The 14,466-nt window shown below is 49.1% G+C and overlaps 1 protein-coding gene and 1 long non-coding RNA gene across 3 annotated transcripts; both read left to right on the plus strand.

Moving 5' to 3' along the window:
• Nucleotides 1-3,555: 3,555 nt before the first annotated feature.
• On the plus strand, nucleotides 3,556-6,761 carry LOC127906110 (nuclear receptor-binding factor 2-like). Its single transcript, XM_052509636.1, is given in 5 exon segments — nucleotides 3,556-3,829; nucleotides 4,412-4,496; nucleotides 5,483-5,523; nucleotides 5,860-6,304; nucleotides 6,307-6,761. Coding segments are annotated over 5 exon segments (762 nt in total). The 5' UTR covers nucleotides 3,556-3,799; the 3' UTR covers nucleotides 6,468-6,761.
• A 1,684-nt stretch (nucleotides 6,762-8,445) lies between these two features.
• Nucleotides 8,446-13,933, plus strand: LOC127924986 (uncharacterized). Of its 2 annotated transcripts, XR_008119454.1 has the most exons (7): nucleotides 8,446-8,606; nucleotides 8,916-8,967; nucleotides 9,237-9,277; nucleotides 9,319-9,474; nucleotides 9,661-9,753; nucleotides 9,836-9,991; nucleotides 11,081-13,933. It is a non-coding gene; the product is annotated as an uncharacterized LOC127924986 (long non-coding RNA). The 2 variants fall into 2 exon arrangements; XR_008119453.1 differs by lacking the exons at nucleotides 8,446-8,606; nucleotides 8,916-8,967; nucleotides 9,237-9,277; nucleotides 11,081-13,933 and adding exons at nucleotides 8,614-8,740; nucleotides 10,768-10,892.
• Nucleotides 13,934-14,466: the final 533 nt, after the last annotated feature.

A 14,466-nucleotide genomic window follows, 5' to 3' on the forward strand; every position in this document is an offset into this window, starting at 1 on the left:
GTGGTTAGAGTGTGGGGACGGCAGGTAGCCTAGTGGTTAGAGCAGGTAGCCTAGTGGTTAGAGTGTAGGGGCGGCAGGTAGCCTAGTGGTTAGAGTGTGGGGATGGCAGGTAGCCTAGTGGTTAGAGTGTAGGCGGGCGGCAGGTAGTCTAGTGGTTAGAGTGTAGGGGGGCGGCAGGTAGCCTAGTGGTTAGAGTGTAGGGGGACGGCAGGTAGCCTAGTGGTTAGAGCAGGTAGACTAGTGGTTAGAGTGTAGGGGCGACAGGTAGCCTAGTGGTTAGAGTGTAGGGGCGGCAGGTAGCCTAGTGGTTAGAGTGTAGGGGCGGCAGGTAGCCTAGTGGTTAGAGTGTAGGGGCGGCAGGTACCCTAGTGGTTAGAGTGTAGGGCGGCAGGTAGCCTAGTGGTTAGAGTGTAGGGGCGGCAGGTAGCCCAGTGGTTAGAGTGTAGGGGTGGCAGGTAGCCTAGTGGTTAGAGTGTAGGGCGGCAGGTAGCCTAGTGGTTAGAGTGTAGGGGCGGCAGGTAGCCTAGTGGTTAGAGTGTAGGCGGGCGGCAGGTAGTAAATGTCAGGTGACTTTCACTTTTACTTGAGTCATTTTCTAGTAAGGTATCTTTACTTTTACTCAAGTATGACAACTGGGTTCTTTTTCCACCACTGGTAGTTCTGTATTCTAATTAGCATTTCTTTTGGGTGGGGGCGGAGGGGGGGTGGGTTACAGGCAAATATATTTTATTAAGTTACTTTGTCCGAAGAGGGATTTGTGCGGTTATCAAAACGTCATAGCGGGGTGAGCCGACACCAAACGCAGACCTTATCAGTACGTCATAGCGGGGTGAGCCGACACCAAACGCAGACCTTATCAAAACGTCATAGCGGGGTGAGCCGACACCAAACGCAGACCTTATCAGTACGTCATAGCGGGGTGAGCCGACACCAAACGCAGACCTTATCAAAACGTCATAGAGGGGTGAGCCGACACCAAACGCAGACCTTATCAAAACGTCATAGCGGGGTGAGCCGACACCAAACGCAGACCTTACTAAAACGTCATAGAGGGGTGAGCCGACACCAAACGCAGACCTTATCAAAACGTCATAGAGGGGTGAGCCGACACCAAACGCAGACCTTATTAAAACGTCATAGAGGGGTGAGCCGACACCAAACGCAGACCTTATCAGTACGTCATAGCGGGGTGAGCCGACACCAAACGCAGACCTTATTAAAACGTCATAGCGGGGTGAGCCGACACCAAACGCAGACCTTACTAAAACGTCATAGCGGGGTGAGCCGACACCAAACGCAGACCTTACTAAAACGTCATAGAGGGGTGAGCCGACACCAAACGCAGACCTTATTAAAACCTTGAGCCGACACCAAACGCAGAAAACGTCATAGCGGGGTGAGCCGACACCAAACGCAGACCTTATCAAAACGTCATAGCGGGGTGAGCCGACACCAAACGCAGACCTTATCAAAACGTCATAGCGGGGTGAGCCGACACCAAACGCAGACCTTATCAAACGTCATAGCGGGGTGAGCCGACACCAAACGCAGACCTTATCAAAACGTCATAGCGGGGTGAGCCGACACCAAACGCAGACCTTATCAAAACGTCATAGAGGGGTGAGCCGACACCAAACGCAGACCTTATCAAAACGTCATAGCGGGGTGAGCCGACACCAAACGCAGACCTTATCAAAACGTCATAGCGGGGTGAGCCGACACCAAACGCAGACCTTATCAAAACGTCATAGCGGGGTGAGCCAACACCAAACGCAGACCTTATTAAAACGTCATAGCGGGGAGGGGTGAGCCGACACCAAACGCAGACCTTATCAAAACGTCATAGCGGGGTGAGCCAACACCAAACGCAGACCTTATTAAAAAACGTCATAGCGGGGTGAGCCGACACCAAACGCAGACCTTATCAAACGTCATAGCGGGGTGAGCCAACACCAAACGCAGACCTTATCAAAACGTCATAGCGGGGTGAGCCGACACCAAACGCAGACCTTATCAAACGTCATAGCGGGGTGAGCCGACACCAAACGCAGACCTTATATGAAGTCGTTCTAAAATCCCCCATGCAAAAATGAAGGGTGGAAAAACGATTAGAACCCATTTCGGGTGTTACCAATATGTTTGTTGGGGTATTATGACTCATAATGGGGTACTCAATAATGGCACAGATACAAAGATGAGCCCTCTGTATGTGTCTATGGCCTGTTGTTCACACGTATATCTTATTGGCTAGAATGGTCCCACTTGATCTCGCCTCCTACCGCCTGCCTTCCATCTTTGAGGACATGGATTTCCATTGTTAGAGCGGTCACTCAAATATCTTGTCAATATAATAGACAATCTTTGCTTTAGTACACCAGGCAACATGTTGATAAATCGCAGTTTCCCTCTAGTGGTGAGATGTTGGAAAGTAGCCAAAGATTTTTTATAACTAACCCAAGATAGACCAGAGACTTTAGTTTCCAATGGGAGCTAAATTAATCATAGTGGGCGAAACAAACAGGGAGGTGGGCAGAGCCAAGCACGAGCTCGTGAGATCCTGTTGGCGCGTTCTTTCATTTATTTGCATATATGCGTGAGGGAACGCCTATTCTGTGGAGTGCCGTCTGCAGTAACTCAATTCACCCTTCCACTCCTAAATAACCCATCTTTTTGAAACTTTGGGTGAAGTCTACAAAACACAGTCCACTCGGTTTGTTACAGATTTATACTTTTGGAAAAAATGAACACTGCATGGAGACGTTTAATAGACCTGCTGTTTTTTCAGCAGGAGCGGTAGAGATACTCTGAATGATCGGCTATGAAAAGCCAACTGACATTTACTCCTGAGGTGCTGACTTGTTGCACCCTCAACAACTACTGTGATTATTACTATTTGACCCTGCTGGTCATTTATGAACATTTGAACATCTTGGCCATGTTCTGTTATAATCTCCACCCAGCACAGCCAGAAGAGGACTGGCCACCCCTCATAAACGGGTTCCTCTCTAGGTTTCTACCTAGGTTTTGGCCTTTCTAGGGCGTTTTCCTAGCCACCGTGGTTCTACACCTGCATTGCTTGCAGTTTGTGGTTTTAGGCTGGGTTTCTGTACAGCACTTTGTAACATCAGCTGATGTAAGAAGGGCTTTATAAATTAATTTGATTTGATTGATGAGAACATTTTCAGAATTTCGGCCAAAATCCATCTCACTACATCTTCTCGCACTGCCGGCCACTAGGCTTCCTATCATCACCATATTTGGTAGCGGGTGGAAAGTCCAACCGGATTCTTCATATTTATACATCCGGTGAAATATCTGTCTCATTGTTCTATCTGTGTTGTCGCCGTCAGAAACGGAAATGAGGAAATTACGTCAAGAATATTGCAACGTCATCGCGTTATTTGTCCTTGTTTAGCGGTTGAGTCTAGAATGGATACAGCTATTGTCAACATGTACTTTTTGTAGCAGATTTAGAATAATTTATTACGCAGTTTAGGATAATTAACGCATCAGATTAGGATTATTAGGTTAAGGCTAGGAAAAGAGGTAGGTTTAGCTGATATTCAAAACATGTCAATAATATACTTTTAGCGACAATTTGACAAAAGCTGTATCCCATCTAGGCATGACCTTGTTTAGCTGGCTAACTAGCTATTTGTCCTGTATTTTTAAACGTTTTCTAATTTTAGCAGCCCGGTTTATTAACCCGAATATTTGGTCTCGGGAATAAAACAGTAGCACCGATGACCGACTGCGAGGGACTTCAAGACGTTTCATGTAGTTTTTACTGTTGAATAATATGGAGGTAGTGGACAGTCCTCTTAACCTCGTAAGTTTCTGTTGATGTTGTAATATCTAGTAGGCTAACAGGCTAGCGAGCTAACTACATCCTCAGCCCCTTGTTGTGATCCTGGAAACAAAGCCAGGATCGGTGTTTATAACACTTTACTCTGTAGCCTCCTAGATTGTTCTCATGTCCAATGCAAAGTGCCAAGGTTTGTTAGCTTGCCAGATATGTTGTGATTTTGGCTGTAATATTAACTTAGCTAACTGGCTAACAGTAGTCCTATTTAGCTAGCTAAGATTGCAGCTAGTCAACTAGCTAGGGAACGGTAACTAGCTCACCGAGCTAAAGCTTTATTCTGGAGTAGGTCAACTCATGTATCTAGCTAGATAACTTTATATATATGTGTGTGTGACAAGCAGTAGGCAACTAGCTAACTAAAGAAGTAAACATATTGTGAAAGAGGAACCAGACGAGAAAAGCCAAAGATACCTTTCCCTTTATCCCTGCGTTTTATTAGCTAGTTAGACTCATAGCTAAGAATATAATAATCAATCCTTTAAATAAGGCTAATATGAGATCTCTCTCAAAAGCATAAATCCTTAATCTCCCTCCACATCTCCTCAGGCCCATCAGCAGTCCAGGAAGGCAGACCGCTTGTTGGCAGCTGGTAAATATGAAGAAGCTATTTCCTGCCATGGGAAAGCTGCAGGTGTGTCATCAGTCTACTGAACTTGTTTTCTTTCACCATTCTGTGAATAATGATACATCTTAGAGATGGACTATTAATTACTGTCAGACTGAAACAACTGGCACACAACCCACTTCCTCAACTTCCCTTATAGATGTCAGACCTTTAACAGATTGTGATCTGGGATTAAACCCATTTGCTCAGTCGTCACCAGGAGAATAAGAACTATTTCCTGCTCTGTGTACTGTAGCAGGAGTGTTTAGTGGAGGGTTTAGGAGAGTTGTGGAGGGTTTAGGAAGTTGTGGAGGGTTTAGGAGTGTTTAGTGGAGGGTTTAGGAGAGTTGTGGAGGGTTTAGGAGAGTTGTGGAGGGTTTAGGAGAGTTGTTGAGGAGAGTTGTGGAGGGTTTAGGAGAGTTGTGGAGGGTTGAGGAGAGTTGTGGAGGGTTGAGTGTCCTCTCTCTGTGTGCCAGTTCAGTCTCCAGGGACATCAGGGCATAATAAACATGCCCTTGGAGAATCTTTTGTGATTCAAAAGTTATATCAGCTAACAACCCCAATGGCTGACAGACTATGTACGGGGGCCTGCGTCTGACAGACTATGTACGGGGGCCGGCGTCTGACAGACTATGTACGGGGGCCGGCGTCTGACAGACTATGTACGGGGGCCGGCGTCTGACAGACTATGTACGGGGCCTGCGTCTGACAGACTATGTACGGGGGCCTGCGTCTGACAGACTATGTACGGGGGCCTGCGTCTGACTATGTACGGGGGCCGGCGTCTGACAGACTAAAGACTACATAGAGATAGTGAGAACATTATGAGAAGTGTTGTCTGCTCTGTTTGCAACACAAATAAAGAAGCTGACAGAAGCTAGCTGGGTGAACTGAATGTCATTCTGCACAGAAAGACTGTGTGCTGTTAGAATGCAGTCATACTATATTATGCTCAAGATACAGATGTTTAATATCAGCCTAGTATGTAATATGTGTGTGTGTGTGTGTTGCAGAGCTGCTGAGGGAAGCCATGAAGTTAACAGAGTGTGAACAGGTGAGACTGGGTGTTGTCGTGGGAGGGATGGAGGGAATGTCACATTCTTGGACCTCAGTCATGTCCTCCTGGGCTGCTGTTGGTCAATATTGACCAAACGTCCGTCAATATTGGTCAATATTTAGTTCTGTCTCTGGTTATTTGAATAAAGCATACCATGTTTACAGTCCTAGTGAGGTGTTGTAGTGAGGTGTTGTAGTGAGTCGTAGTGAGGTGTTGTAGTGAGTCGTAGTGAGGTGTTGTCGTGAGTCGTAGTGAGGTGTTGTAGTGAGTCGTAGTGAGGTGTTGTCGTGAGGTGGTGTTGAGTTGTGCCTGAGGCCTGTCTGTCTCCTCCAGGCTGGTTTGTCCATGGCGCTCCAGAGAGACAGCCACGTGAAGCAGCAGCGTCTTATTGAGGAGAAGTGGAAGAGGACCAGACAGGAGAGCAATCCCATGGTCCTCCTGAGCCACCCCTCTACCGACCAGCCCCCCGGCCTCGTGACCAACGAGTCCCCCCGCCACCCAGAGAGGGAGTACGACACCTGGCTGTACCTCCTGAAGAACAAGGGCTCCCCCCCTCCCCCCACACCCTGCCCCGGCAGCAAGGCCCACAAGGATGATAAGACCCGTCTGGAGGAGCAGCAGACCACCATCGCCAGCCTGCGGCGCCACATAGACATTCTGCTGGGAGAGAACGAGAAACTGACCCAGGACAACGAGCGCCTGCGAGGGGAGAACATCCGACTGAAGAGGGATGCAGCGGACACAGACTTACTGGAGAAATCAGAGCTGTGGGTTCTTCCCAGTCAGAGGAGAGGAGGAACAAGGACATCTCCATACCTAACCTGCCCCCTCTGGAGATGCCCACCCAGGACATCTCTCTGGACGACCTGCCTGCCCTGGAGCTCCCCGAGGACATCCAGCACGAACTGCAGGCGCTGCTGGACAGAGACGACAAGCTGTGATGAGACAGGCGGACAGACAGCCCAGTACTAACTAACTAAAGGACGCCTCTCTACAGAGAGACGGTCCAGACTGGACTGGAAGAAAGCTGGCAAATCTCAATAAAAGTGTTTGATTGGTCGGTGGCCTCAGGCACTAGATAGCAACCACAAATGGTCACCGTGACAAGTTGGTAAAGGTCATTTCTCCTAATTCTGTCTGTCTCCTCAGTGTCTCTACTAGTGGGTACTACATCTCGTACACACACACACACACACACACACACACACACACACACACACACACACACACACACACACACAAAACAAACTCTTTGCAGAAATTGTGCCTTTGAAAATGTCTGAAATGAAGTCAGAAGGGAGGTGACCATCATCCGTGATCTCCCTGCTTTGATAACAGGCCTCTATATCTGGAGGCCCTGATTGGTTGACTGGGACGACCTACTGACCCTCTGATACCCACCAGGGACGACCTGCTGACCCTCTGATACCCACCAGGGACGACCTACTGACCCTCTGATACCCACCAGGGACGACCTACTGACCCTCTGATACCCACCAGGGACGACCTACTGACCCTCTGATACCCACCAGGGACGACCTACTGACCCTCTGATACCCACCAGGGACGACCTACTGACCCTCTGATACCCACCAGGGACGACCTACTGACCCTCTGATACCCACCAGGGGACGACCTACTGACCCTCTGATACCCACCAGGGACGACATGATGACAGCCGCTGCAGTGGAGCCTCTTTGGAGCCTGATCTACATCCATAGTGTGTTGTTGTGATGTCTGATGGGAGAGTAAGGCTGTCCCTGATACCCACTAGCTGTCTGATGGGAGAGTAAGGCTGTCCCTGATACCCACCAGCTGTCTGATGGGAGAGTAAGGCTGTCCCTGATACCCACTAGCTGTCTGCCAGATGTCTGATGGGAGAGTAAGGCTGTCCCTGATACCCACCAGCTGTCTGCCAGATGTCTGATGGGAGAGTAAGGCTGTCCCTGATACCCACCAGCTGTCTGATGGGAGAGTAAGGCTGTCCCTGATACCCACCAGCTGTCTGATGGGAGAGTAAGGCTGTCCCTGATACCCACTAGCTGTCTGATGGGAGAGTAAGGCTGTCCCTGATACCCACCAGCTGTCTGATGGGAGAGTAAGGCTGTCCCTGATACCCACCAGCTGTCTGCCAGATGTCTGATGGGGAGAGTAAGGCTGTCCCTGATACCCACCAGCTGTCTGCCAGATGTCTGATGGGAGAGTAAGGCTGTCCCTGATACCCACCAGGAGAGTAAGGCTGTCCCTGATACCCACCAGCTGTCTGCCAGATGTCTGATGGGAGAGTAAGGCTGTCCCTGATACCCACCAGCTGTCTGCCAGATGTCTGATGGGAGAGTAAGGCTGTCCCTGATACCTACCAGCTGTCTGCCAGATGTCTGATGGGAGAGTAAGGCTGTCCCTGATACTCACCAGCTGTCTGCCAGATGTCTGATGGGAGAGTAAGGCTGTCCCTGATACCCACCAGCTGTCTGATGGGAGAGTAAGGCTGTCCCTGATACCCACCAGCTGTCTGCCAGATGTCTGATGGGAGAGTAAGGCTGTCCCTGATACTCACCAGCTGTCTGCCAGATGTCTGATGGGAGAGTAAGGCTGTCCCTGATACCCACCAGCTGTCTGCCAGATGGCTGATGGGAGAGTAAGGCTGTCCCTGATACCCACCAGCTGTCTGCCAGATGTCTGATGGGAGAGTAAGGCTGTCCCTGATACCCACTAGCTGTCTGCCAGATGTCTGATGGGAGAGTAAGGCTGTCCCTGATACCCACCAGCTGTCTGCCAGATGGCTGATGGGAGAGTAAGGCTGTCCCTGATACCCACCAGCTGTCTGCCAGATGTCTGATGGGAGAGTAAGGCTGTCCCTGATACTCACCAGCTGTCTGCCAGGTGTCTGATGGGAGAGTAAGGCTGTCCCTGATACCCACCAGCTGTCTGATGGGAGAGTAAGGCTGTCCCTGATACCCACTAGCTGTCTGCCAGATGTCTGATGGGAGAGTAAGGCTGTCCCTGATACCCACCAGCTGTCTGCCAGATGTCTGATGGGAGAGTAAGGCTGTCCCTGATACCCACTAGCTGTCTGCCAGGTGTCTGATGGGAGAGTAAGGCTGTCCCTGATACCCACCAGATGTCTGATGGGAGAGTAAGGCTGTCCCTGATACCCACCAGCTGTCTGCCAGATGTCTGATGGGAGAGTAAGGCTGTCCCTGATACCCACCAGGTGTCTGATGGGAGAGTAAGGCTGTCCCTGATACCCACCAGCTGTCTGATGGGAGAGTAAGGCTGTCCCTGATACCCACCAGCTGTCTGATGGGAGAGTAAGGCTGTCCCTGATACCCACCAGCTGTCTGCCAGATGTCTGATGGGAGAGTAAGGCTGTCCCTGATGTCTGCCAGATGTCTGATGGGAGAGTAAGGCTGTCCCTGATACCCACTAGCTGTCTGCCAGGTGTCTGATGGGAGAGTAAGGCTGTCCCTGATACCCACCAGATGTCTGATGGGAGAGTAAGGCTGTCCCTGATACCCACCAGGAGAGTAAGGCTGTCCCTGATACCCACCAGCTGTCTGCCAGATGTCTGATGGGAGAGTAAAGGCTGTCCCTGATACCCACTAGCTGTCTGCCAGGTGTCTGATGGGAGAGTAAGGCTGTCCCTGATACCCACCAGATGTCTGATGGGAGAGTAAGGCTGTCCCTGATACCCACCAGCTGTCTGCCAGATGTCTGATGGGAGAGTAAGGCTGTCCCTGATACCCACCAGGTGTCTGATGGGAGAGTAAGGCTGTCCCTGATACCCACCAGCTGTCTGATGGGAGAGTAAGGCTGTCCCTGATACCCACCAGCTGTCTGCCAGATGTCTGATGGGAGAGTAAGGCTGTCCCTGATACCCACCAGCTGTCTGCCAGATGTCTGATGGGAGAGTAAGGCTGTCCCTGATACCCACTAGCTGTCTGCCAGGTGTCTGATGGGAGAGTAAGGCTGTCCCTGATACCCACCAGATGTCTGATGGGAGAGTAAGGCTGTCCCTGATACCCACCAGCTGTCTGCCAGGTGTCTGATGGGAGAGTAAGGCTGTCCCTGATACCCACCAGCTGTCTGATGGGAGAGTAAGGCTGTCCCTGATACCCACCAGCTGTCTGCCAGATGTCTGATGGGAGAGTAAGGCTGTCCCTGATACCCACCAGCTGTCTGCCAGATGTCTGATGGGAGAGTAAGGCTGTCCCTGATACCCACCAGGTGTCTGATGGGAGAGTAAGGCTGTCCCTGATACCCACCAGCTGTCTGATGGGAGAGTAAGGCTGTCCCTGATACCCACCAGCTGTCTGATGGGAGAGTAAGGCTGTCCCTGATACCCACCAGCTGTCTGCCAGATGTCTGATGGGAGAGTAAGGCTGTCCCTGATACCCACCAGCTGTCTGCCAGATGTCTGATGGGAGAGTAAGGCTGTCCCTGATACCCACTAGCTGTCTGCCAGGTGTCTGATGGGAGAGTAAGGCTGTCCCTGATACCCACCAGATGTCTGATGGGAGAGTAAGGCTGTCCCTGATACCCACCAGCTGTCTGCCAGGTGTCTGATGGGAGAGTAAGGCTGTCCCTGATACCCACCAGCTGTCTGATGGGAGAGTAAGGCTGTCCCTGATACCCACCAGCTGTCTGCCAGATGTCTGATGGGAGAGTAAGGCTGTCCCTGATACCCACCAGATGTCTGCCAGATGTCTGATGGGAGAGTAAGGCTGTCCCTGATACCCACCAGCTGTCTGATGGGAGAGTAAGGCTGTCCCTGATACCCACCAGCTGTCTGCCAGGTGTCTGATGGGAGAGTAAGGCTGTCCCTGATACCCACCAGCTGTCTGATGGGAGAGTAAGGCTGTCCCTGATACCCACCAGCTGTCTGCCAGATGTCTGATGGGAGAGTAAGGCTGTCCCTGATACCCACCAGATGTCTGCCAGATGTCTGATGGAGAGAAAGGCTGTCCCTGATACCCACCAGCTGTCTGCCAGATGTCTGATGGGAGAGTAAGGCTGTCCCTGATACCCACCAGATGTCTGCCAGATGTCTGATGGGAGAGTAAGGCTGTCCCTGATACCCACCAGCTGTCTGCCAGATGTCTGATGGGAGAGTAAGGCTGTCCCTGATACCCACCAGCTGTCTGATGGGAGAGTAAGGCTGTCCCTGATACCCACTAGCTGTCTGCCAGATGTCTGATGGGAGAGTAAGGCTGTCCCTGATACCCACCAGCTGTCTGCCAGATGTCTGATGGGAGAGTAAGGCTGTCCCTGATACCCACTAGCTGTCTGCCAGATGTCTGATGGGGAGAGTAAGGCTGTCCCTGATACCCACTAGCTGTCTGCCAGATGTCTGATGGGAGAGTAAGGCTGTCCCTGATACCCACCAGCTGTCTGCCAGATGTCTGATGGGAGAGTAAGGCTGTCCCTGATACCCACCAGCTGTCTGCCAGATGTCTGATGGGAGAGTAAGGCTGTCCCTGATACCCACCAGCTGTCTGCCAGATGTCTGATGGGAGAGTAAGGCTGTCCCTGATACCCACCAGCTGTCTGCCAGATGTCTGATGGGAGAGTAAGGCTGTCCCCGATACCCACCAGCTGTCTGCCAGATGTCTGATGGGGAGAGTAAGGCTGCAGAATACCAAGAACCTTTAAATGAAAACCTGGTTGGATGCTTCCGGATTCTCTGCTTATTCCCGGAAAACTTCCAAACCAGGATTTCTGTAAAACTCGGTAATTTATTGAAGGTTTCCGGAATTCTGCAGCCCTCGTAGAGAAGAGTATCACTGAGTGAACCTGCAGTTTAAATCCTCTCTCCTTCATCCTCATCATTTTTTTACCAACGACCTGTGAAGGAGCTGAAGTTTAGAGGTGTTTGTCCTTCAGCCCTTCAATGCAATGTTTGTTTCTTTGGCATTTAAATGTTTCTTAATAAATGAAAACAAGCGTAGAGCCTCGTCACTTTTAATTTGCCTTACGGAGAAGGACAACTGCTTGGGGGTCAGTTTTTAACATTTCTGTTCTCGTGGAGATCATAGACAGGTGTTTGTTTCCGTCATTGGTCTAGAGGTCCGGGTGTATCGGTTTGGATAATAGAGATACCAAACTCAGCAATAACAACAGTACCCTGCTTCACTGGACTCTGGCTATGCAGACAACACTCCTTAGCTTGGTCCCAGATGTGTTTGGCAAGACAAGGAGTTCACATGATGACACAAACAGATCTGGGATCAGGCTCCATTGTCCTCTGTCTCAGTATGAAAGTCCCTCAGCAGTGTGAACTGTTTCTCTTCGTAGTGTCTCCAGTTCAGGACAAGGTGCTCTGGGAGAGGACTGGAATCATCCTCTATTCCCCATGTTGAGCACTACTTTACACCAGGACCCATAGGGCCTTGGTCTCTCCAGTGTCTGAGAGGTTCGGCACCACGTGGACACTAGATACATCTCTAGTTTAATTTGTACTGTCATCACTAAGTTGTTGATTTGTGGAACAAACCACACAAATAACATTTTCAGGTAACTGTTTTTATTTTGCTTGATTCTGTAATATGCAGAATGTGGATTCATTGTGTCTCCAGTGTAGCAGTGTGAATCCGGGTGTGTAATACAGGGCATTCAGAAAGTATTCAGACCCCTGGACTTTTTCCACATTTTGTTACGTTACAGCCTTATTCTAAAATGGATTCAATATTTTTTCCTCTCAATCTACAGACGACACTCCATTATGACAAAGCAAAATGGAAATGTTTTATTTTAGAAAATGTATAAAAAATAACTAAAAATATTCAGACCCTTTACTCAGTACTCTGTTGAAGCCCCTTTGGCTGTGATTACAGCCTGGAGTCTTCTTGGGTCTGACGCTACAAGCTTGGCACACCTGTATTTGGGGAGGTTCTTCCATTCTTCTCTACAGATCCTCTCAAGCTCTGTCAGGTTGGATGGGGAGCGTCACTGCACAGCTATTTTCAGGTCTCTCCAGAGATGTTCGATCGGGTTCAAGTCCGGGTTCTGGCTGGGCCACTCGAGGACATTCAGAGACTTGTCCCGAAGCCACTCCTGCATTTTCTTGGCTGTGTGCTTAGGGTCGTTGTCCTGCTGGAAGGTGAACCTTCGCCTCAGTCTGAGGTCCTGAGAGCTCTGGAGCAGGTTTTCATCAAGGATCTCTCAGTACTTTGCTCCTTTCATCTTTCCCTCGATCCTGACTAGTCTCCCAGTCCCTGCTGAAAAACATCCCCACAGCATGATGCTGCCACCATGCTTCACCGTAGGGATGGTGCCAGGTTACCTTCAGACGTGATGCTTGGCATTCAGGCCAGAGAATCTTGCTTCTCATGGTCTGAGAGTCCTCCAAATGGGCTGTCATGTGCCTTTTACTGAGGAGTGGCTTCCGTCTGGCCACTCTACCATTAATGCCTGATTGGCGGAGTGCTGCCCATATGGTTGTCCTTCTGGAAGGTTCTCCCATCTCCACAGAGGAACTCTGGAGCTCTGTCGAGTGACCACCGGGTTCTTGGTCACCTCCCTGACCAAGGCCCTTTCCGACTGCTCAGTTTGGCCCGGTGACCAGCTCTAGGATGAGTCTTGGTGGTTCCAAACTTCTTCCATTTAAGAATGATGGAGGCCACTGTGTTCTTAGGGACCTTCAATGCTGCAGACATTTTTTGGTACCTTTCCCCAGATCTGTGCCTCGACACAATCCTACGGACAATTCCTTCGACCTCATGGCTTGGTTTTTGCTCTGACATGCACTGTCAACTGTGAGACCTTATATAGACAGGTGTGTGCCTTTCCAAATCATGTCCAATCAATTGAATTTACCACAGGTGGACTCAAGTTATAGAAACATCTCAAGGATGATCAATGGAAACGGTATGCACCTGAACTTAATTTAGCAAACGGTCTGAATACTTAAGTAAATAAGGTATTTTATTTTTTTTATACATTTGCAAAAATGTCTAAACCTGTTTTCACTTTGTCATCCCGGGGCATTGTGATGTCATGAATTGAATCCATTTTAGAATCTTGCTGTAACGTGGAAAAAGGGTCTGAATACTTCCTGAACAGACATTTTATCTTCACTAACCAGAAGTAATCTACTAGTGCCAGACGCGCCTGACTGATACCATTATGTACCACTATATATAAGGACAGCTTTGATGCGGCTTTAGTCAGGAGATACGGTGTTATTCAGAGGGAACTAAATCCACCCTGTTTTCTTCATGTAATATTATCGGTTTACAACAGTAATCAGGGTGCATCAGAAGGATTTGATTTTGTATTTGTGATGTAAATCTCCATCAGTCCAATCTCATGATGATGAACATGTTCACTTTGTTTTGGTGATGCATGAATGATGGTACGAGCTGTATGTATATGATTGTTAAGATATTAAAAATGACAGATGTGTGGATTTCTTTTCATGTGGTGAGACTGATACAGTGCCTTGCGAAAGTATTCGGCCCCCTTGAACTTTGCGACCTTTTGCCACATTTCAGGCTTCAAACAAAGATATAAAACTTTTTTTTGTGAAGAATCAACAACAAGTGGGACACAATCATGAAGTGGAATGACATTTATTGGATATTTCAAACTTTTTAACAAATCAAAAACTGAAAAATTGGGCGTGCAAAATTATTCAGCCCCTTTACTTTCAGTGCAGCAAACTCTCTCCAGAAGTTCAGTGAGGATCTCTGAATGATCCAATGTTGACCTAAATGACTAATGATGATAAATACAATCCACCTGTGTGTAATCAAGTCTCCGTATAAATGCACCTGCACTGTGATAGTCTCAGAGGTCCGTTAAAAGCGCAGAGAGCATCATGAAGAACAAGGAACACACCAGGCAGGTCCGAGATACTGTTGTGAAGAAGTTTAAAGCGGGATTTGGATACAAAAAGATTTCCCAAGCTTTAAACATCCCAAGGAGCACTGTGCAAGCGAT

Source organism: Oncorhynchus keta, unplaced genomic scaffold (genome assembly GCF_023373465.1).
Source record: "Oncorhynchus keta strain PuntledgeMale-10-30-2019 unplaced genomic scaffold, Oket_V2 Un_contig_4880_pilon_pilon, whole genome shotgun sequence".
NCBI classification, from domain to species: Eukaryota; Metazoa; Chordata; class Actinopteri; order Salmoniformes; family Salmonidae; genus Oncorhynchus; species Oncorhynchus keta.